General features: G+C 51.5%; 2 protein-coding genes across 5 annotated transcripts in view; one reads left to right on the top strand and one right to left on the bottom strand.

Moving 5' to 3' along the window:
- Positions 1 to 17,248, bottom strand: part of DNAAF5 (dynein axonemal assembly factor 5) — a 79,903-nt gene extending 62,655 nt beyond the window's left edge. The window contains exons 1-4 of one of the 2 annotated variants that reach the window (XM_058434433.1): positions 16,532 to 17,248; positions 13,949 to 14,133; positions 2,896 to 3,020; positions 2,348 to 2,466 (exon numbers count right to left, since the gene is read on the bottom strand). In XM_058434433.1, coding sequence (XP_058290416.1) covers positions 2,348 to 2,466; positions 2,896 to 3,020; positions 13,949 to 14,133; positions 16,532 to 17,135 — 1,033 coding nt within the window. In that variant the 5' untranslated portion in view covers positions 17,136 to 17,248. The remainder of the gene's footprint in view (positions 1 to 2,347; positions 2,467 to 2,895; positions 3,021 to 13,948; positions 14,134 to 16,531) is intronic. The other variant, XM_032145954.2, reaches the window with a different exon arrangement.
- The window catches only part of PRKAR1B (protein kinase cAMP-dependent type I regulatory subunit beta), a 171,458-nt gene continuing 163,951 nt past the window's right edge, over positions 16,176 to 23,682 (top strand). The window contains exon 1 of one of the 3 annotated variants that reach the window (XM_032145957.2): positions 16,176 to 16,258. The gene's annotated coding sequence lies outside the window, so the exon portion shown is untranslated. Of the gene's footprint in view, positions 16,259 to 16,466; positions 16,486 to 16,564; positions 16,638 to 23,682 lie in introns of those variants that run through there. The other 2 variants (XM_058434435.1, XM_032145956.2) reach the window with 2 other exon arrangements.

Raw genomic sequence — 23,682 nt, 5'->3', positions numbered from 1 at the left:
AGCCGAGACTGAGTCATTGCACTCCAGCCTGGGCAACAAGAGTGAAACTCTGTCTCAAAAAAAAAAAGATCGAGCGTTCTCACACTGGCTTCACCCCATCAGAATAAACCTTGCTTGCAACTAACTTCTGTGCCTTTTCCAAACACGTGTGCTTTCCCTATACAGCAACTGTGCAGTGTGGGGTGGGGCTGCAAGGTGGAGAATGCCGACCGGGAGGAAAAAGCAACCCGATGATTCACAGGCTCGGGAGGAGCCGCGGCTCTGTAGGCGTGGATTTAACAGGGCACCAAACATCAATACCGGACACGAGAAACAGTTTTTTGTTTTTTTTTAACGGGGTCTCGCTCTGTCACCCAGGCTAGAGTGCAGGGGTGTGGTCATAGCTCACCGCAGCCTCAGCTTCCTGGACCCAAGCGATCCTCCCACCTCAGCCTCCAGAGCAGCTGGGATACAGGCGTGCACCACCACGCCCAGCTAATTTGTTTTGTTTTTGTTAAAATATTTGTAGAGTGGGAGTCTTGCTGTGTTGCCCAGGTTGGTCTCCAACTCCTGGGCTCAGGTGATCCTCCCACCCCGGCCCCCCCGAGTAGTTGGGATACAGGCATGAGCTACTGTGCCCGACCAAGAAGCTGCTTTAACGCTGTATTTGACAGAGTACATTTCCCTCCAGGACCTGACCCTGGGCTACTTCAGCACCTGAACCAGGCCAGGGAGGTGACATGGGAGGTAAGTTGAGGCTGCAAATCTCTCAGGGCATCTGATTTGGGCTGTGCAACTGATTGACTTGGGCTGGGCCATGTGATTTGAGCTGGGCATCTGATTCGGGCCGGGCATGTGATTCGGGCTGGGCATGTGATTCGGGCTGTGCATCTGATTTGGGCCGGGCATGTGATTTGGGCTGTGCATCTGATTTGGGCCGGGCATCTGATTTGGGCCGGGCATCTGATTCGGGTTGGGCATCTGATTGATTTGGGCCGGGCATGTGATTCGGGCTGTGCATCTGATTCGGGCTGGGCATCTGATTTGGGCTGGGCATCTGATTCGGGCTGGGCATGTGATTCGGGCTGGGCATGCGATTCAGGCTGGGCATCTGATTTGGGCCGGGCATGTGATTCGGGCTGTGCATCTGATTTGGGCCAGGCATCTGATTTGGGCCGGGCATCTGATTTGGGCCGGGCATGTGATTCGGGCTGTGCATCTGATTTGGGCCGGGCATCTGATTTGGGCCGGGTCTGATTCGGGCTGGGCATCTGATTCGGGCTGGGCATCTGATTGATTTGGGCCGGGCATCTGATTCGGGCTGGGCATCTGATTGATTTGGGCCGGTCATCTGATTCGGGCTGGGCATGCGATTCGGGCTGGGCATGTGATTCGGGCTGTGCATCTGATTTGGGCTGCGCAGCTGATTGATTTGGGCTGGGCATGTGATTTGGGCCGGGCATGTGATTTGAGCTGGGCATCTGATTCAGGCTGGGCATCTGATTGATTTGAGCTGGGCATCTGGTTTGGGCTGCGCTTCACCTACTTTTTGTCCTCGTCAGCGTGTATCTATTATTCACTTTTAAGAAGATGCCCCGCAGACTCAAGTGATGAAAGCACCTGACCGCGTGCAAGTGGAGGACACTCAGCCCCGCGAGGAGGGCGGTTTCTAAACAGACGAAGCCCAAGGTGGGCCGGCGGCGTGGCGGGGCAAATGTGCTGGGGCCGGACCTGGGAGCCTCCACTCAGACTCAGCCAGACCTGCTGGGCTCTGCGGAGAGATGCACATGGGTGCCCGCAACACGGCCAGGGAGCAAATGTGGGAAGGGCGGGGAGGCCACGGAGCAGGGGACCCTGTTCCCAGGTTGGAAATCACGAGGAACCATGAAGACCTCACCTCATCCGTGGCCCTCGTGCCGAGCTCTGTCTTGGTGAAATGATGAGCCCCTCATCCCGCCGTTTCCAACACCCCCAACCACCAGCACAGCTGCCCAGGAACCCAGAGTTCACTGCACCCTTGTGTGCACAGCCAAGGGAGGGGGGCGGACACCGTCTAGCAGTGTGCTGGACACTTGCAGAAGCCCACAGCTTTTTAAAAATAAAGCTGGCCAGAGGAGGGGAGAGGTCACTGCGAGGCGCGTGGGGGCTCCCCAGATGCTGAGGAGAGACGTGCTCTGCCCAGGATGCAGGGTGGTCCCAGGTGCCTGGGATGCAGGAGTCCCAGCCCAGTGGGGAGATGCCTGCACCTTTCCAATGTGGCGGCCTGGGCTCAGAACTGCAAGAGCTGAAGCTCCTTCAGGCTCAGAAGCCCCTTTCCCACCCAACAAGGGCTCACCTCCTGGCGCTCCCCTCTGCCGCGGTCACTCACCACATGGAGGGTAATGGGGTGGGGTGGGAGGGGCGAAGTCCAGCTTGTCCTTCAGGTCCTCCTCATTCTCCTTCTGCCACTGCAGGCCAACGTCCTCCCAGAGGCTGGCAGCCAGCTGCCTGCAGCACAACAGACAACAGCGGCTCAGGGCAGGGCACGCAGGGGAGGGCCCTGCAAGTTCCCAGGGACACCTAGGAGGCCACGGGGCTGCGCCAGGACACGGATCGCCCAAAGACCCCATCGTGTGAGAGCGGGAAGCTCCCCAACCCCAGAAAAGGTGAGCCAGAAGTTCCACTTCATCTTGTGAGCACTCTATTGACGGTGCACAAACGGGGCCATCTGATCTCTGTCCATGTACTCAGTCAAATGTTAAAAAGATGGGAAATGACGTTTACAAAACTAGAGGCCCTCTGTACGGCACATCCTCTCGGAGCACAGGGATGAAGGGACACCAGCAGGTTTCTGTGACAGATTCTGAGCGAAGAAAACCACCACTGCTATACACGACTGTTTAGGAAGACAGGGCCCGTGGCCGCCTGCCCACATACCTGACCTCGGGCACCTCGTCGTTGAGGCTACTGAGCAGCAGAGGGATGAGCTTGTGGAAGAAGGAGTAGCGGTCGCGCAGACGCAGCAGCCAGCCGCCAACCACGGAGGCCACCGCCCGCCGGACCTGTGCACGAGAGGAAGGGATGACGATTCGTGTAGGCAAAGGGGACGCCAGGGTTGACGCCACGGTGCGGCTCTGAGTGCTGCCATGCGGATCTGCCTGAGGCAGAGGCACGGCGCCAGGTCCCGGGCTACCCAACACCACCTGGATGCCATCCCCAAGGCAGAGGCGCGTGGCTGGGGTCCTGGGCACCACCAAGCCTGGGTCCCAGCCAGCTCCACCAGGCCCCCCGTCTGGGCCGGAGAGGAATGCTTCTGTCCCGCGGGCTCCCAGCTGCTGCCTGAGCCGTGCTGCGTATTCAAAGTCTTCTGCATGAAAACCTCCCAGCCAGCTTGGCCTGTCTCACCCTGGGTGCTTTGTGAGCTGTGGCTACAGCAAGTGTGGTGCACCGTGGCCATACCTCAAAGGCGTCTGGTCCCAGAGCCCAGGGCCTCTGGAGGAAACCAGTAGGGTCCCCGGTTCTGCTGCTGGGTGTCTGAAGAGGGGGCACGAGGGCCTCTGCCTAACTTGCCTCTGTGGGCAGAAGAAACCACCTTAACACACACCAGGTGCCCTAGCCAAGCTCCCACAGGGCAATGCCTGAGACGGGGACCAGCACCAACACTCCTTAAAGGGAAGTGGGAACGGCCAGGAACAAGCTGGGTGAGGAAGTGGTGTGGCTGACGCCAGCTGCAGACTGATCCTGGGAGCTCTGGGGTGTGAACGAGCTGCAGAGCCATCCCCTGAGAGGCCAGGGGCCGACTCCGTGGTGCCATCAGTCCCTGGCTGGGCTGTGGGGAGCAGGAGCCTCATCCCTCCTGACACTTTGGATGAAGCGTCTCTGCCCAGCCATGCACCATTAGCAATAGCACTCACAGCCAGTCATAGGTGCAGGGCACCCGAGCAGTAGCTGTGCCCATGGCGTGGTCACAAGCTGGGACTCAGAGGAGGGGCTGCTCCGCCCCGGCTCCAACAAGGCCCAGAGCCAAGCAGATGCACCTAGGATCCGCCCCTGCCGGCCTGGGACCTGGGCCCTGGCCTGACTGCTCCGAAGTTCATTCCCACCTGGAAGATGGGAAAGAATGACTGACAGGGCTCGTCACTAACGTCCCATGAGGGGTGGACAAGTTCACACAAGGAGAGGCCCATCGCGCCTGACTCCCGCTGCCCGTGTGGTGCGCACAGGCGACTCTCGGCGTGCGAGCAGCAGGGAAGCACGCAAGGGGACACAGGAACGTGTGGTGCGTTTGCGGGGCTTATTAACTGACACAGAGCCTTACTAGCAATCACAAATACAAGTGCCCAGATAACAACTATGAGAAACCCAAACCAGCTCCACGGCCACTCCACCACCTGGCTAGAGAGTCCCCACAGAACAAGCTGTCACTGTCGTCTTCACGCATGGCACCGGCGGGTCTCGAGCAGAGACACCCCAGGGTTTAATGCAGTCGACAGGCACCACTCACGGCTGCACGTGCCACGACGCTAATCCAGGTGAGTGGCAAACTCCAAGCTCAGCCAGTGCCGTGTGCTGAGATGCTGGAAAGCCTGTCGGGCAGAGGGCGTGGCTGAGACAAGACAGACTGCAGCCAGCCCCGAGCCCAAACAGGTGTACGGTGATGCGGCCCTCTCCGGGAGACGGGCAGGCGTCCAGGGCCACATGGCAAGGCCTGAGCACACTCTGCCCCAGGCCGGCAGCCGGGGAGCAGTCTGAACTCGCTGGGTTTGGCCTCGCTGCTTTCTCCTCCCTGACCTCCTGCATGTGTGCCAGGGTCTCTGCGGGGCCCTGCCCAGGATGGCCACCTGTCCGTCGGAACCCACAGATAGGTTTCTTCTGCAGAAAGGAGCTTCAAACATCTCACCTCATAGCAAGGATGGCTACAGGGCCGGGATTTGGGGCTGCTCCTGCGTCTCACGGACTGCCACCTTTTCTATCAGTCTCTACTTAGTATCATAAGAAACCTGCAAATTCCAATTAGCATGAGACGAATTATCCGTTTTCTTCTAGTTCAAAAACAGCACTAAACACTGAACTGCCATGTAAGAGTTTAAAAAAGCAGGACGTTTTTCAATTTTTTTTTCTAAAAAGCAAAATAAATGGATTAGAAGCCTTCCCAAGAAGGATGGGTACAAACAAGCCCAGACTGCAAAGATGACAGTAAATACCTAGCGAGATCGACCAACAGCCACAAGCATCAGGAGCATCCAGGAAAACATGACCTCAGCAAGTGAACTAAATAAGGCACTGGTGACCAATCCTGGGGTGACAGGGATAGGTGACCTTTCAGACAGAAAACTCAAAATAGCTGTTTGAGGAAGCCCAGCAAAATCCAAGATAACACGGAGAAGGAATTCAGAATCCTATCAGAGAAATTAACAAAGAGATTGAAATAATTAAAAAGCATCAAGCAGAAATTCTGGAGTTGAAAAATGCAATTAGCATACTGAAGAATGCATCAGAGACTCTTAACAGCAGAACTGACTAAGCAGGAGAAAGAATTAGTGAACAGCTTGAAGATGGGCTATTTGAAAATACACAGAGGACACAAAAGAAAAAAGAAGAGAAAGAATGAAGCACATGTACAGGATCTGGAAAATAGCCTCAAAGGGGCAAATCTAAGAGTTCCTGGCCTTCAAGAGCAGGTAGAGAGAAATGGGGGTAGAAAGTCTACTCAAAGGGATAATATCAAAGAATTTTCCAAACCCAGAAAAAGATACCAGCACTCAAGTACAAGAAGGCTACAGAACACCAACCAGATTTAACCCAATAAAACTACCTCAAGACATTTAACAATCAAACTCCCAAAGATCAAAGATGAAGAAAGGGTTCTAAAAGCAGCAAGAGAAAAAACAACAAATCACATACAACGCAGCTCCAGTACGCCTGGCAACGACTTCTCAGAGGAGACCTCACCGGCCAGGAGACAGTGGCTTGGCCTATTTAAAGTGCTGAAGGAAAGTAAACTTTTACCCTAGTATATCCAGTGAAAAATCCTTCAAACATGAAGGAGACAGGCTTTCCCAGGCAAACAAAAGCTGAGGAATTTCATCATCATCAGACCTGTCCTACAAGAAATGTTAAAGAGAGTTCTTCAATCTGAAAAATAAGGATGCTGAGGAGCAATAAGAAATCATCCAAAAGGATAAAACTCAGTGGTAACAGGAAGCACACAGAAAAACACACAATGTCGTAACACTGTAACTGTGATGTGTAAACTACTCACATCTTGAGTAGAAAGACTAAAAGATGAGCCTATGAAAAATAACTAACTGGCTGGGCACGGTGGCTCACACCTGGAATCCCGGCACTTTGGGAGGCCGAGGTGGGCGGATCACCTGAGCTCAGGAGTTCAAGACAAGCCTGGCCAACATGGTGAAACCCTGTCTCTACTAAAAATACAAAAAGTAGCCAGGTGTGGTGGTGGGTGCCTGTAATCACAGTTACTCGGGAGGCTGAGGCAGGAGAATCGCTTGAACCTGGGAGGCAGAGCTTGCAGTGAGCTGAGATGGCACCATTACACTCCAGCCTGGGTGACAGAGCAAGACTCTATCTCAAAAATAAAACAATAAAAATAAATAAATGAATAAAAATAAAAATAACTACAATGACTTTTCAAGACAAAGATATAAGTGATATAAGTAAAAACATCAAAAAGTTAAAAAGCAGAGGGGATAAAATTAAACTGTAGAGTTTTTATTCATTTTTTTCTTGGCTTGCTTGTTTGTTTTTGGAATCAGTGTTCAGTTGTCATCAGTTTAAAATAATGGGTTGTGTTATTTGCAAGCCTCATGGTAACTTCAAATAAAAAACGCTACAACAGGCCGGGCGCGGTGGCTCACACTTGTAATCCCAGCACTTTGGGAGGCCGAGGCGGGCGGATCACGAGGTCAGGAGATCGAGACCACGGTGAAACCCTGTCTCTACTAAAAATACAAAAAATTAGCCGGGCGTGGTGGCGGGCGCCTGTAGTCCCAGCTACTCGGAGAGGCTGAGGCAGGAGAATGGCGTGAACCCGGGAGGCGGAGCTTGCAGTGAGCCAAGATCACGCCACTGCACTCCAGCCTGGGCGAGAGAGCGAGACTCCGTCTCAAAAACAACAACAACAACAACAACAACAAAAACGCTACAACAGATACACACACACACACAAAAAACAAAAAGAAATTAAAACATACCACCAGAGAAAATCATCTTCATAAAAAGGAAGACAAGAAGGCAAGAAAGAAGGAAGAGCAGACCACGAAACAACCAGAAAACAACAAAACAGCAGGAGTAAGTCCTTACTTACCAATAACAACATTGAACGTAAGCAGACTAAACTCTCCATTCAAAAGACAGAGTGGCTGAATGGGTAAAGAAAAACAGGACCTAGCTATCTGTTGCCTACAAGAAATACACATCACCAAAAAGGCACACGTAGGCTGAAAATAAAAGGATGCAAAAAAAGATATTCCATACAAATGGAAAGCAAAAAAGAGCAGGAATAGCTGTACTTAGACAAAACAGATTTCAAGACGAAAACTATATTAAGAGACAAAGGTCATCATATAATGATAAAGTGGTCAACTCAGCAAGAGGATATAACAACTTTATATATATATGCACCCAACACTGGAGTATCCAGATATATAAACCAAATATTACTAAAGAGAGAGACAGACTCCAACACAGTAACAGCTAGAGGCTTCAATGCTCCACTTCCAGTATTGGACAAATCATCCAGAGAGAAAATCAACAAAGAAACATCAGACTTAATCTGCACTATAGACCTAATGGACCTCATAGATATTTATAGAACATTGCATCCAACAGCTACAGAATACACATTCTTCTCCTCAGCACACGGATCATTCTCAAGGACAGACCATATGTTAGGCCACGAAACAAGCCTTAAAACATGAAACTAGAAATTAATAACAAGAACTGTGGAAACTATACAAATACATGGAAATTAAATAATATGCTCCTGAATGACCAATGAGTCGATGAAGAAATTAAGAAGGAAATTTTAAAAATTCTTAAATGAAAGTGGAAACACAATATGCGAAAACAGCAAAAGCAGCACTAAGAGGCAAGTGTATAGCAATTAGCACCTACATCCAAAGAGCAGATAACTTCAAACAGCAACCTAACACTGCATTGTAAAGAACTAGGAAAGCAAGAGCAAACCAAACCCAAAATTAGTAGAAGACAAGAAATAAGAGCAGAAATAAATGAAATTGAAATAAAAAAATACAAAAGACCAACGAAATGAAAAGTTAGATTTTTGGACAAGCAAAATCAACACACCTTTAACCAGACTAAGAAAAAGAGAAGACCCAAGTAAATAAAACCAGAGATCAAAGAGGACATTACAAACAACTGATACCACAGAAATTCAAAGCATCATTAGAGACTGTGAGCAACTATACCGTGAGCAATGACATCATGAGTAGCGACACTGTGAGCAGCTACACCATGAAGAAAACCATGAGCAACAATATGAGCAATGACACCGTGAGCAGCTACACCGGGGAGCAGCTACACCATGAACAACTCACGGTGAGCAATGACATTGTGAGCAGGGACATTGTGAGCAGCTATACCATGAAGAACACCGTGAGCAACAATATGAGCAACTACAATATGAGCAACGACACCGTGAGCAACACCGGGAGCAGCTACACCGTGAGCAGATACACTACGAGCAACTATACTGTGAGCAACTATATGCCAATAAATTGGAAAACCTAGAAGAAATGGATAAATTCCTAGACACATACAACCTACCCAGATTAAATCATAAATCCAAACATTGAACAGACCAGTAACAAGTAATGATATTGAAGCCACAATGAAAAGCCACCGAGCAAAGAAAAGCCTGGGTTGCGATACTTCACTGCCAAATGTTATCAAACGTTTAAAGAACTAATGTCACTCCTACTCAAACTATTCCAAGAAATAGAAGAGGAAGGAATACCTCCAAACTTAATTTACGAGGCCAGTACTACCCTGATACCAGAACCAGACAGATGCAATCGAAAAAGAAAACTACAGGACAATATCCCTGATGAACACTGACGCAAAATTTCCACTGTTTCAACAGCACATGAGAAAGATCACTCGTCATGACCAAGTGAGATTTATTCCAGGAATGCAAGGATGGCTCAACATACACAAATCCATCAATGTGACACATCATATCGGCAGAATGAAGGACAAAAACTATGTGATTATTTCAATTGATGCTGAAAAGTATTGATAAAATTCAACATCCGTTCATGATAAAAATCCTCAAAAAACTGGGTATAGAAGGAACACACCTCAGTACAATAAAAGCCATATATGAGACTCACAGCTAGTATCACACTGAATGGGGAAAAATTGAAAGCCTTTCTTCTAAATCTGGAGCAACACAAGGATGCTCGCTTTCACCACTGTTAGTCAACACAGTACTGGAAGCTCTAGCTAGAACAAATTAGACAAGAGAAATAAAGGGAATCCAAATTGAAAAGGAAGATAATTATTCTTGTTTGCAAATGATATAATCTTACATTTGGAAAAACCTAAAGATTCCACAAAAAACCTATCAGAACAGATAAACAAATTCAGTAAAGTTGCAGGATACAAAATCACCAAAAAAGCCCCAGTAGCATTTCTACATGCCAACAGTGAACAAATCTGAAAAAGAAATCAAGAAAGTAATTCCATTTACGATAGCTACAAACAAAATAAGACACCTAGGAATTAACTTAACCAAAGAAGTGAAAGATCTCTACAATGAAAACTATAAGGCCGGGCGCAGTGGCTCATGCCTGTAATCCCAGCACTTTGGGAGGCTGAGGCGGGCGGATCACGAGGTGAGGAGATTGAGACCATCCTGGCTAACATGGTAAAACTGTCTCTACTAAAAACATAAAAAATTAGCCAGGTGCGGTGGCAGGCGCCTGTAGTCCCAGCTACTCCGGAGACTAACGAAGGAGAATGGCGTGAACCTGGGAGGCGGAGCTTGCAGTGAGCGGAGATCGCGCCACTGCACTCCACCCTGGATGACACAGCAAGTCTCCATCTCAAAAAAAAAAGAAACAAAACTATAAAACACTGATGTGAGAAAACTGAAGAGGACACACACAAAAAATGGTAACATACTCCATGGACTGGAAGAATCAATATTGTTAAAATGTCCATACTACCCAAAGCAATTTGCAGACTCAATGCAATCCCTATCAAAATGCCAATGACATTCTTCACAGAAATAGAAAAAATAATCCTAAAATTTATATGGAACCTCAAAAGACGCTGAATAGCCAAAGCCATCCTGAACAAAAAACAAAACAAGACAAAAACAAACAAAAAACTGGAGGGATGACATTACTTGACTTCAATTTATACTACAGAGCTACAGAAACCAAAACAACATGGCACTGGCATAAAAAATTTATACTACAGAGCTACTGCAACCAGAACAGCATGGTACTGGCATAAAAAATTTATACTACAGAGCTACCGTGACCAGAACAGCATGGTACTGGCATAAAAAATTTATACTACAGAGCTACCGTGACCAGAACAGCTTGGCACTGGCATAAAAACAGACACACAGACCAATGGAACAGAATAGAGAACCCAGAAATTAAATCCATACATTTACAGTGAACTTATTTTGACAAAGGTGCCAAGAACATACCTTGGGGAAAGGACAGTTTCTTCAATAAATGGTGCTGGGAAAACTGGATCTTCATATGCAGAAAAATGAAACTGGACCCCTATCTCTCGCCATGTACAAAAATCAAATCAAAATGGATTAAAGACCTCAATCTAAGACCTCAAACTATGAAACCACTAAAAGCAAACACTGGGGAAACTCTGGGACATGGCCTGGGCAAATGGGATCACATCAAGTTAAAAAGCTTCTGCAGAGCAAATAAAACAATCAACAGTGAGGAGACGACCCACAGGATGGGAGCAAACAGCTGCACAAATACCCATCTGACGAGGGACTGACAACCAGAATCCATAAGGAGCTCAAACTCACAGAAAAAAATCTAATAACCCGATTTAAAAATGGACAGATCTGAATAGACACTTCTCAAAAGAAGGCACACAAATGGCAAACAGGTACTTGGCAGGAACTTGACAAATACTCATCTCTGAAAAGCTGTCCATGCGTCCCCAGCCTCTCCTGTAACATCTGTTGTTCCCAGAAGGTCCCTCTTGACAACAACAGGGCTGGTGGTCTCACCAGCGGCACACATCGAGCAGGAAAACTGCGGCAAAGCTGAGCAGCTGCCGACTGCAGGCCTGGCGACAACCAGGGCACCCCTGCAGGGTGAAGTCCATGAGCCACCCACCTGAGGGCGGCACAGGGCAGTTTGTTCAGGGCCTGCTTCACAACTACACGGCCATACATCCGTCCTGCCTGCCTCGCTGGGGTTCTGGGTGCGGTCAGTGTCCTGGGCTTGAAGCTGCAGTCATGTGAGCATGGGGAGAGGCATTAGCCCCTGCCGCACTGGGACACCCCCTTTCCACAACTTCAGACACCGTCCCGGGCCCTAAGGCTCCAGGGCGGCTAGACCGCCCACGTCCTGACCTTGCTCTGAGGCTCGCCTGGCTGTGCTACCTAAGTGAGCTCTGAGGCCTCTGAGCCTTGTAATGAGGAGATGAAGTTATTTCCGGGCCCTTCCAGTGAAGTTCAGTGATTTAAGCTGACTCTAGCAGGCTGCCGGAAGGTTTCCTACGAGTCAGAAGGCAGTCAGGACCTTCTGTGCAGAAAGGATGGGGTCCCAGGGCGCCAATCCCTGAGTTGTTGAGGGGGTCGAGGTGTCTGCAAGGAGCCCACAGTGAGCTCCATGACGGGGTCACAGGGCTGATGAGAGTAAAAGGGGCAGCACCGTGACTCCACATGAATCTCACGTGAAGGGCCGTGCAGGGTCTCTGCCAACAGGACGCCAACCCCACTGGGAAGAAATGGTCCATGCTGGAAGAAGAATCGTCTTGGGCCACACATAAAATAACACTAACACTAACGACAGCTGACGAGCTAAAACCACACATAAAATAACACTAACACTAATGATAGCTGACGAGCTAAAACCACGCATAAAATAACACTAACACTAATGATAGCTGATGAGCTAAAAGAAAAAAAAAAAATCACAAAAAAATCTCATAACATTTTAAGAAAGTTTATGAATTGGCATTGGGCAGCATTCAAAGCCATCCCGGGCTGCATGTGGCCCACAGGCCGCAGGTTGGACAAGCTTGCTTTAGATCAACAATGTGATGTCAGCTTTCTAACAGACAGCTATTGATACAGATAGGCTGTTTATGTATAGCTACCAATACAGTTATAGCATTTATAGACAGCTATCGACACACAGTTATGGTATTTTTAGAGTTACGGTATAGTTATACCGAGTTACACCGTTTACAGCTAGCTACAGAGTTCCAGTATTTACAGAGAGTGCTCCACAGAGTTCCAGTATTTACAGACAGCTATCGATACAGTGACGGTATTTTTAGACAGTGACGGTATTTTTAGACAGTGACGGTATTTTTAGACAGTGACAGTAGGCTTACACCGACAGCTATCAGCTATGGAGCTTCAGTATTCATACAGAGCTCTCCATACAGAGTCATCACACTGTTTTGAGGAGTAAGACTTGGCCCATTACACAGACACCACTTCCCTTGTGGGCCATGCTCTGCCTCAGGCTTAAGGTGGGAGAGAAAAACCAGCCGGCTGCCTGCACTTCTTGCTGGGCTCTGTTCTTGCCCTGGCCCCCTGAACTGCCCTCTGCAGCCCAAGTATTTAGTCAGTGCCAGAAGTGCCTGCTGCAAGTGCCGGGCAGCATGGACACTGACCCCGCACTCTGCCCACTTTCTCCCCACTGGGCAGAGCCTAATGTGCTCAGTGGCCCTCTGTGCTGCCTGGTGCTGAACCCACGCCAGCTCCAGGAGGGGCCGGCCAGCGTACATGGTGACTCAACTTCCGCTGGCCTGACAAGACCAAGGGGGTGAACGAAGGCTCCTGGTGGGAAGGGGTCCTCCTGTGTCTTTGTGTGCAGCCCCCAGGCAGCCACACTGCCGCTGGAGGGAGAGAGCCCGAGAATGAAGCCTGGCCATGGAGGCAAAGCAGGGGTGTCCTGAGCAGGTGCTGTGTCACCTGGAGCTGGCCCTACGGGAGGACCCCAGTAGCAGAGATGAGGGAGCGAGTCAGGGCTTCCATCCCGGCCCCAGAATACCCCGAGTGACTCTTCAACTCACCACCTTCAAGCCATTTCTTATCAGGAAACCTCCCTCTGCAAGGCTGAAACCTGGAACCATGCACAGTGAAGAAGCCAGACACAAAAGACCACATGTCTGACTACAATGACAGGTAAACTCAGACACAGAAAGATCCGAGGTCACTCAGCTTCCCCAGTGGCCACAGGGTGTGGAGTTTTAGCAAGTCAGTGGGGCCACAGATCCAAGACACGCCCTCCAGGCCAGATTCTGCCAGCAGTGAAGCCAACACTCAGCCCCATCTGTGGGACTCCTGCCTGCCTGCCCATCTCTTGGTGGGTTCCAAAGCCCAACGACATAATTATCCCCAACAAACCAACCCCGGCTCCACGCTTCTCCCAGGCCAGGTCCACCAACCATGGTGGCTTTTCGGGAAAGTGCGTCTTGATGGATGGGAGCACTAAGGAAGCTTCTGCAACTGCTGAAGTGCACACCGTGTCTAAGAGACAGTAACTACACACGTCATCCTTTCTAACATCCTTGGAATTCATAACATCAAACATTAAAACAGTTCAGCTCTCTTCTAGTTTTTCCAAGATGTGAATAGGAACATCCTGTGACTAGGAATAATGAAAGGACATTTGGTGCATGCAGCATTCTGAAAAAAGAACAAGTGAGTTAGTTAAAAATAGCACGTCAGCCCGCCTGTGGTGGAGAGAACAGACTGTCCAGGAGAAACACCAGTTACCTGCGGGACGTCATCAAACAGTCGCTGAGCAAAATGGGAAAGCACGTCGTCCACCGACTTCCCGTTGCCAAACTGGATCACTGCGCCTGTGGCTTCAATGGTGGCCACGCGGACCTTCCAGTGCTGGTGGGAGATGGTCTGCATCAGGGGCCCGATCAGAGATTCCGACTGCATGTGGAAGTGGTCTGAGGGACAGGGAGGCCCCCAGTTACCAGAGCTGCTCACACGCCTCGCCCAGCTCTGTGGGCTTCCAGAGGACGGCTGCCTGCCTGTGAGCTCCTCACCTCCCTTCCTCTCCCACTCCAGGTCCTTGCTGCAGGAACAGAACACAACCCAGGCTGCCAAGCAGTGCTCTGTACCACCCGGCACGGGAAGAGGCTCAGGGACATGCGTCCCACCCTGATGACACCTGCACAACCCAGGGGCTTAGGAGGACCAGCGGGGAAAGGCTGGGGGTGCAACCCCACTGTGGCTGAAGACAGGAGAGCCTGGACCTGCTGAAGCCAAGGTGGAGGCCTGAGGGGGACACTGGCCAGAAGAAAGAAGCCGAGCCCAGAGGACAAAGGTGAGGCCGCAGTCCCAGCGGCACCTGAGACCAGACCCCAGGCTCCTCCAGGAAGCTGGGCCAGCACCACTCCAGGCAAAGCCACTGTACTTCTTATTTGTAAAGTCCCCGCAGAAAGTCAGAACAAGAAGTAGCAGGCGCCTGTAATCCCAGCTACTTGGGAGGCTGAGGCAGGAGAATCGCTTGAACTCAGGAGGCGGAGGTTGCACTGAGCAGAGATCGCCCCACTGCACTCCAGCCTGGGAGACAGAGTTTCACTCTGTCTCCAAAAAAAAAACAAAAACACACAACAACAAAAAAAGTCAGAACCAAAGGGTCTCTGGCATCCAGGCCGCCTCTTGCCTCAGCTCTGCACTACTTGGGGCCCGTCTGGGAAACAGCTATTCCAATGAGACTTTGGGCGAGCGCCTCAATCTCTCTGCCACTGCCCAGTGTGACCAGGGCCAGAGATGAGGCTCCCCACCCAGGGGAGAGGGGGGCCAGAGGTGCTGGAGATGAGGGGATGCTCCAGGCAGAGGCACAGTCCCTCACCCCACAGCAACCAGTGAGCACATACCCCGGCAGGCTGCGCTTGGGGCTGGGGCACAAGCGGGTATGGTGCTGTCCTATGGAACCTGTGGTCCAGGGAGGGAACGTGGCAAGGCCGGGAGGAGCTCCCTGGAGGAAGTGGGAGCAGCCCGTGGGGCCGATTCACAGACCGGGTGGGTAGGGAAGTGGTTGAGGTTGAAGAAGAAATACATTAGATGCCAGGAATTCTCAAGGGCTATGTCCAGCCCGAGGCTCTTCCCGGAGCTCCACAGGAGTTCTGGACCATGTGAAATCCAAAGTTAACCAACGTGGAAATCTCGGCATTTCCCCAAGTCCAGCTCTTCCTCTACTTCTGGAATCTATTCTCCATGCAGCTACAGTGATCTTTTAAGAACCTGAACTCGGGTCTGCCACTCTTATTGACACCCCCTGCAATTCCCACTACATTCAAACCATCACTGGGACATCACTGGGACGGCCTGAGCTGACCAGATCCCTCACTGCTTTCCTGCTCCCTACCGCCCAGGGATTTAGAGCACCAGTGTTCCCTCCTCCCGAAAGCCTTCCCGCCAGCAGGAAGAGGCGCCTGCTATCATTCCACATCCCAGCCAGGGGAGGGAAAGGGCAAGACCTTGCAGGAATGGCCGGTTAAGGAAACGGAACGACCGGATCAGATCAGAGCTCTAAAAAAGATGCGGAACGTTATAAAGTGGAGGGGAGAAGCGGCCTCCTTCCACTTAGGACCGTGGTCCAAGCCAGAGCGGGAAGGCAGGGGAGTAGGATGAATGGGACAGAAAGTGAAATGACCAGAGCAGAGTCTCAAAGCGCGTCCCCTCAACCAGGTGCAAGTCCTGCAAGCCCCCCGAGGGAAGGAAACGGGGCAGCTATCAGGGCACACCCCACCCCAAACCGCCTAACAGGAATTTCTGCGGTGGTTTCCAGGGATCTGGACAGGAGTGCTGGCTCGTGGGCCCGGGTTGGGGGGCGCTCAGGCAGGGAGGAGGGTGGGAGGTGAGGGTCGCGGGAGGGCGGGGTGCAAGGAGGAGGATGGCACAGGATAGGCAGGTGGAGGGGGCACAGGAAGCAGGCAGGTGGGGGGCGGGGCTTGGGGCGTGGAGGGTGGAGGCGGGGAGGAAGGGGACAGGGGGTGAGGTGAGTGAGGGCCAAGCAGGAACAGGGGTCACGGGGCAAGGAGCAGATGGCAGCGCAGGAAACAGGTACATGGGGGTAGAGGACAAGGGAGCGGGTGAAGGGTGCGTTGGTGGCGGGACGTGAGGCAGGGGACGCAGTGGTGGTGGGAGGAGGGGGGCCGGGCGGGGGGGGATTTGGGGCAGGCGGGTGGGGGATGCGGCGCTTCGGCGGGCCGGGATGTCGGGGGAGGTGCGGGCGTGGAGGGGGGCGGGGCCGAGCCGCGGGGGTTGTGAGAGCGGCCGCGGAGGTGGAGGTGAGAGTGTGGGGTGGGGTGTGGGAGCGGGGCCCGGGGTGCTCACCGGGCGTGGCCTGCGCCAGGGCGGCGGCGCAGCTGCAGCTCTCGCGGCGCACGGCGGCGAAGGGGTCGAGCAGGCAGCAGCGTAGCGCGCGCAGAGCGTCGTCCAGGTGGGGCGCGAGCGCGGCGCCGCACAGGTCCACCGCCAGGCCCAGCAGCTGCACAAGGGCCAGGCGCAGCTCCTCGCAGGCCTCAGGCGGGCGGCGCGCGGGCTCGGGGCCGGCCAAGCGCGCGGCGAGCGCGGGCAGCAGGCGCGGCAGGGCATCGCAGGGCCGCGCGGCGCGGCGCAGGCCCAGACCCAGCAGGTGCACTGCCAGCGCGCGGCAGCCCTCGGCGGGGTCGCTCAGGCAGCGCAGCAGGCGCGGCAGCAGCAGGCGCGCCCAGGGGCCCTGGAAAGCGGTGGGGTTGGCGGCAGGGCCCGGCTCTTCCAGCGCGCGCCGCAGGGCCTCCAAGGCGCGCCGCCGGCCCGGCTTGCTGTCGGCCTCCAGCCCGGGCAGCAGGCGGCTCAGGGCGCGGCTCAGCTCCGCCGCCTCTGCCGTCTCGGCCCCCTCGGCCCCCTCGGCCGGGTGTGGGGTCGCAACGGCCTCAGCCACCCCGAGCGCCGCCATCTTACCCGCGTCGCCGGTCACTAGGGGGAACGGCGTTTTCGCGGCGCTCAGCGCGGATTACGGCAGCACTTCCGGTCGGCGCTGGGGGCGGGGTGCCGGGCTCCTTCTTCCCAGCCGGTGCGCACGTGGGCTTGTGCCCTTGTCCCATCGTACTCGCCCGCTGTCCCGCGCTGTCGCCGGAGCCCCCGCCAGCCGGCCTGCTGGGCCTTGTCCTGTCCCCACTGTACAGATGGGAAAGGTCTCGGGAGGGTGCAGCTCGCTCGGGATGTGGGCCCCGGGCTGTAGGCCTAGGCCTGCCCCAAGGGAATCCTGCCCTGCAGCATGGAGGGCTTGGAGAAGGAAACTGGTGTCCCGCCTGGGACCAGGGTAGCCGGGAAGCCCCTCTTTGAGCCGCCTAGAGCCCCTCTGGCTTTGGGAAGGACCGTTCCAGGAGGGAAGGGCGCTGGTTCTGTGGACTGGATCCCCCCTGTGGTGTAAGACAGGTGCCTGGTCTGGGCTTCATGTGCAGCCTGTGATTAGATCTCAGGCGTAGCCGCCCAATAGGTTCGCCTTACTCGCTGCCCAGGTAGAGCCAATTTATCAAGACGGGGAATTGCAGTAGAGAGTTTAATACATGCAGAAACTGGCTAAAGGACACTGGAGCTTTTTTACTCAAAACAGGTTCTGAAAATCTTGAGACGGGTCATTTAAGGATAATTAGGCAGGTAGGGGGCCAGAGAGAGGGCAGTGCTGATTGGTCGGGTTGGAGATGAAACCATGGAGAGTCAAAGTTGATTCTCTTGCTGTCTTCTGTTCCTGGGTGGGATCACAGAACTGGTTGAGCCAGATTAGTGGTGTGGGTGGTGGCAGCTGGTGCATCAGAATGCAGAGTCTGAAAAATATCTCGAGTACCAATCTTAGAGTTTACGATAGTGATGTTATCCTAAGGAGCAATTGGGGAGGTTTGGAATCTTGTGGCCTCTAGCTGCATGACTCAAACCACAATTTCTAATCTTGTGGCTCATGTGTTAGTCTTACAAAGGCATTCTGGTCCCCAGGCAAGAAGGAGGTTGGCTTTAGGAAAGGGCTGTTATCGTCTTTGTTTCAAAGTTAAACTACAAACTAAGTTCCTCCTAAAGTTAGCTTGGCCCACTCCCAAGAAATAACAAGGCAGCTTGAAAATTAAAAGCAAGACAGTGTTTCACAGTAGTGATCTTGACTATGGACTTGAGTGGAGACAGAGGCGCCTAAACAGCTTGGAGGCGGAGTTGCTGTGAGCCCAGCCTGAAACGCGAATTTGACAGCATTCACTGCAAACCAGGAGTCCCCAAGTCTGGTTAGCCAGGCACTTCTCATCTGTGACCATGCACTGAGTTTTCTAAAGGCAGAATGTGTGTAATTTTAGGACAGAACTTCAAGTTTGACCTTCTTTTTTGTTGTTGACCTTCGTGTTGCAAAATGGTGGTGTTCATCGGTACCTCTTTTTTTTTTTTTTTTTGAGATGGAGTCTTGCTGTGTTGCCCAAGCTGGAGTGCAGTGGTGTGATCTCCGCTCACTGCAGGCTCTGCCTCCCAGGTTCGCTCCATTCTCCTGCCTCAGTCTCCCAAGTAGCTGGGAGCTGGGACTACAGGCGCCTGCCACCATGCCCAGCTAATTTTTTGTATTTTTAGTAGAGACGGGGTTTCACCGTGTTAGCCAGGATGGTCTCAATCTCCTGACCTCGTGATCCGCCCGCCTCGGCCTCCCAAAGTGCTGGGATTACAGGCGTGAGCCACTGCGCCCGGCCCATTTGTACCTCTTAAATGTCGTTATGTAGCATATTCAGTAATCTTCATTCATTGGTTCCTGCAACAGGCATTTGTTTGACCAGGCACTATCTGCAACACGTGGGACAGGATGACAATGATGCAGAAACTGGCCACGGTCCCTGCTCTCCCAGATCTTCGGGTCTTGCAGGATGAGATAGCCCTTAATGGAAAGATAAATTAATATGTTTAACCACAATGGTCCTGAAAGAATGAGCGTCAAGGAATGTTGAACTAGACTTGTAAGGCTTTCCTGAACAAATGGTAGCAGAGGTGAAATATGAAGAGTAAGTAAACACAGTGTATTAGTCCGTTTTCACGCTGCTAATAAACACATAGCCGAGACTGGGTAATTTATACAGGAAAGGTTTAGTGGACTCACAGTTCCACACGGCTGGGGAGGCCTCACAATGATGGCCGAAGGCAGGAAGGAGCAAGTCATATCTTACATGATGGCAGCAGGCAAAGAGAGAATGAGAGAGCCTGTGTAGGGAAACTCCCCCGTATAAAATCGTCAGATCTCATGAGACTTATTCACTATCATGAGAACAGCACAGGAAAGACCTGCCCCCATTATTCAGTTACCTCCCACTGGGTCCTTCCCACAACACGTGGGAATTGTGGGGGCTACAATTCGAGATGAGATTTGGGTGGAGACACAGCCAAACCACATCACATAGCCAGGTGAAAGGGCGGAGGTGGGAGACAGGGAGTGTTGCAGACAGAGGAAATAGCATGGGCAAAGTCCTCATGGGAGTGTTAGGGCTGAATGATGTCTCCCCAAAATTCATATGCTGAAGTCCTAACCCCCATACTTCAGGGTGTGACCCTGTTTGGAGACAAGGTCTTTGTAGACGTGATTGAGGTGAGATGAAGTCATCAGGTTGGGCACTCATTCAATATGACTGCTGTCCTCATAAAAGGAGAAATTTTGGAGACAGATGTACATACAGGGAGAATGCAGTATGAGCATGAAGACAGACCTCAGGAGGAGCCAGCCCTGACCCTGATCTTGAGAAATCGGTTTATTTCATTCAGCTGCCCAGCCTAGGGTGCTTTGTTATGGCAGCCCCAGGTAGCAAACAGGGAGGGAGGGAGGCTGACCCTGGTCACGGGAGCAGGCAGGGAGTGAGCAGATGGGTGGGGCCAGGCCATGGGGCCTCTGTCCTAAAACATGGGGGACTAAGGATTTCAAGGTGGGAGATTGGCAAGATCGAGTCTGCATTTTTCAAGGACCCCTTTGGCTTCTGTTGAATGGGTTGTTCGGGAGCCCTCGGAAGGCTGTGGCAGTGGTGAAGATGAGAAATAATAAGTGCTTGAATTGCGGTGGTGGGACTTCACTTTTCCTTGCTCTTCCCATTGAAATACAACAAAATACCCTGCACATAGCAGGTGACGAGGAAAGGAGCTTGAGAGTTGACAGAGAGGCTGGAGACCTCTGGACTGGAGGAACAGGAAGGTGGTGGGTCCCCTGGGTTTTCTTTTTCTCTCATATGTTCCTGCACTAGTCCCCAGGGAAGCCTGTGGCCCAGAACAGCTAACAGGCACAGACAGAAATTCTCCAAGAAAAGCCTCCTCTCTCTGGCCAAAGCCCTGGGAAAGGGGACGCCCAACAGAGACCTAGAGGGTAGCTGCCACCTCCACCCCACAGTCTGCTTTCAGGGCCGATTTTAAAGCTGCTGCAGGTGCATTAACCTGTGCTGTGCAACTGGGGTTCGAGTGGACAGTCTGCACAGGTAGTGTCAGAGGAGCCTGAAATATGCCCTTCCTCTCGTAGCACAAAGAGACCCAGAATGATCATGTTCTGTCCTGACACAGCAAAAGGTAGCCCAGTGACACCAGGCGACCCAGGGAGGTACCTTTCACTCCTGCAGGCGGCACCCATGGGAAAGGAGCAGCAGTCCCAGGAGAGCCAGAAGAATAAAGCAGACGAGGAGGGCAGTGCCAGGGCTCTGAAAACGAAACTGCTGTTGGAATGACAGACCACAAAAATAGGCTGAAATCTACACCCCGAACCTGAACAGAGCAACTGCCTGGTAAAATAGAGTAGGACCAGGAGTCTCCAAACGTCATAACCCAAATGTCCAGGATACATCTGGAAATCACTTATCATACCGAGAACCAGGAAAGCCACAACCTGAACGTGGTAAGGTAACGGTTGTGAATTCCAAGATAGGTCACATGTTGGAATCATCTGCCAAGAATTTTAAAGCAGTCATAAGAACCAGGCCGGGTGCGGTGGCTCATGCCTGTCATCCCAGCACTTTGTGAGGCCAAGGTGGGCAGATCACCTGCGGTCAGGAGTTTGAAACCAGCCTGGACAACATGGTGAAACCCCATCTCTCCTAAAAATACAAAAATTAGCCGGGTGTGGTGGTGGGTACCTGTAATCCCAGCTACTCGGGGAGGCTGAGGCAGGAGCATTGCCTGAACCCAGGAGGTGGAGGTTATAGTGAGCCGAGAGCATGCCACTGCACTCCAGCCTGGGTGACAGAGCAAGACTCCATCTCAAAAAAAAAAAAAAAAAGGCTGAAAACTCCCCCAATTCAATGAAAAACATAAATCCACAGATTCCAGAAGCTGAACAAGCCTTCATAGGACAAGCCCTCCAAAAACCCCATACTAAGACACATCACAAACTCCTGGAAACTAAAGACAGAAGGAGGAAAAATACTAACTGCCAGAGAGAAATGATGTCTTGCCTAGAGAGGAACACCAATTCGAATGGAGGCAGATTTCTTAACCAAAACCACAAAAGGCCAGAAGGAAGTGACCTGCCGTTGTTCAACCGTAAAGGGGAAAGAGCTATTGACTGAGTCCTCTACCCAGCAAAACTATCCTTCAGGAATGGAGGAGGAGTAAAGATATTCTCAGGCAAACTAATAGAATTTATTGCTAGCAGACCTACCTTTAAGGAATGCATAAAGGATACCCTGTAAACAGATAATTTTTTTTTTTTGAGATGGAGTTTTGCTCTTGTTGCCCAGGCCGGAGTGCAATGGCATGATCTCGGCTCACCGCAACCTCTGCCTCCCAGGTTCAAGCAATTCTCCTGCCTCAGCCTCCTGAGTAGGTGGGATTACAGGCATGTGCCACCACACCCGAGTAATTTTTTATTTTTAGTAGAGACAGGGTTTCTCCATGTTGGTCAGGCTGGTCTTGAACTCCTGACCTCAGGTGATCCGCCTGCCTCAGTGCCTCCCAAAGTGCTGGGATTACAGGCGTGAGCCACTGTGCCCGGCCCAGAAAGATAATTTTAACAGAAGAGGGCTGGGGCCTCCAGAAAGTTGAGAACAATGGACTGGATAAAAATAGAAGTCAGTGTCACTGACCATCTTTCACCTCATGAGTTTCTTTAATCATATTTGATGATTGAAGCAAAAATTACAACACTGATGTGGTGTGTGATGTATGCGGAGGAAATATCTACAACCAGGTATTTAACAGTGAGAAGGGTTAGGGACTTAAGTGGAAGGAAGGTTTCTCCACTCACTCGAGGTGGAAAATCACAGATGCCAATAGACCGATGAGTTGCATATGTGTATGGTGATATCCTCAAAAACATAATGTGGAATTCTAAAAAACATTCAAGTATCCCACAGTAAAGCATGAGAGAACGAACATGATTAAATGGCAAGTGTAAGCCCTAATATATCACTAATTTAAATGTAAATGGCCTAAACACACCAATTAGAAGACAGAGGTTTGCCGAGTGGATACAAAACCTGACCCAGCTATTGGCCAGGCGCGGTGGCTCACGCCTGTAATCCCAGCACTTTGGGAGGCCGAGGTGGGCGGATCACGAGGTCAGGAGATCAAGACCATCCTGGCTAACACGGTGAAACCCCGTCTCTATTAAAAAATACAAAAAATTAGCCGGGCGTGTTGGCGGGCGCCTGTAGTCCCAGCTACTAGGGAGGCTGAGGCAGGAGAATGGCGTGAACCCGGGAGGTGGAGCATCCAGTGAGCCGAGATGGTGCCACTGCACTCCAGCCTGGGGAACAGAGCGAGACACTGTCTCAAAAAAAAAAAAAAAAAAACCTGACCCAGCTATATGATGTCTACTATATGCGGAAACTCACTTCAAACATAACAACATAGGCACATCGAAAGTAAAAGGATGGCAAAAGTGTATCATGTAAACATTAATTTTAAAAAGCGGGAGTGGCTGTTGAAATTCCTTGGGAAAAAGAGGTACATTATGTAATGATAAAAGAACCCAGTGGGAAGATACAACAATCCCAAATGTGTGTACAGCAAACAGCAGACCTTCAGCATGTATAAAGCAGACACTGATAGAGTTGAAAGGAGGAAGAGACAAGCCTGCTGTTGCAGTTGACGACTGCAGCCCCCAACTCAGCAGCTGCTAGAATAACTAGGCAGATAGTCATGAAGGTAGAGCAGAGCAACACCATCAACCAATAGGATCTAATTGACGTTTGCAGAACACACCACTCAACAATCACAGAATTCACATTCTTTTCTAGTGTCCTCAGAACAGAGACCAAGATATACCATATCCTGGGCCATAAGGCAAACCTTAGCAAATGTAAAAGACTTGTGCAGAGGGCCGGGCGTGGTGGCTCACGCCTGTAATCCCAGCACTTTGGGAGGCCGAGGCGGGCAGATCACCTGAGGTCAGGAGTTCAAGACCAGCCTGGCCAACGTGGAGACACCCTGTCTCTACTAAAAATGGAAAAAAATTAGCTGTGTGATGTGGTGCGCGCCTGTAATCCCAGCTACTCGGGAAGCTGAGGCAGGAG

This window comes from Hylobates moloch, unplaced genomic scaffold, assembly GCF_009828535.3.
Source record: "Hylobates moloch isolate HMO894 unplaced genomic scaffold, HMol_V3 SCAFFOLD_24, whole genome shotgun sequence".
In the NCBI taxonomy this organism is placed as follows: domain Eukaryota; kingdom Metazoa; phylum Chordata; class Mammalia; order Primates; family Hylobatidae; genus Hylobates; species Hylobates moloch.
Note: the sequence above shows the minus strand (reverse complement) of the source record. Positions and strands in the feature narration are given on the sequence as shown.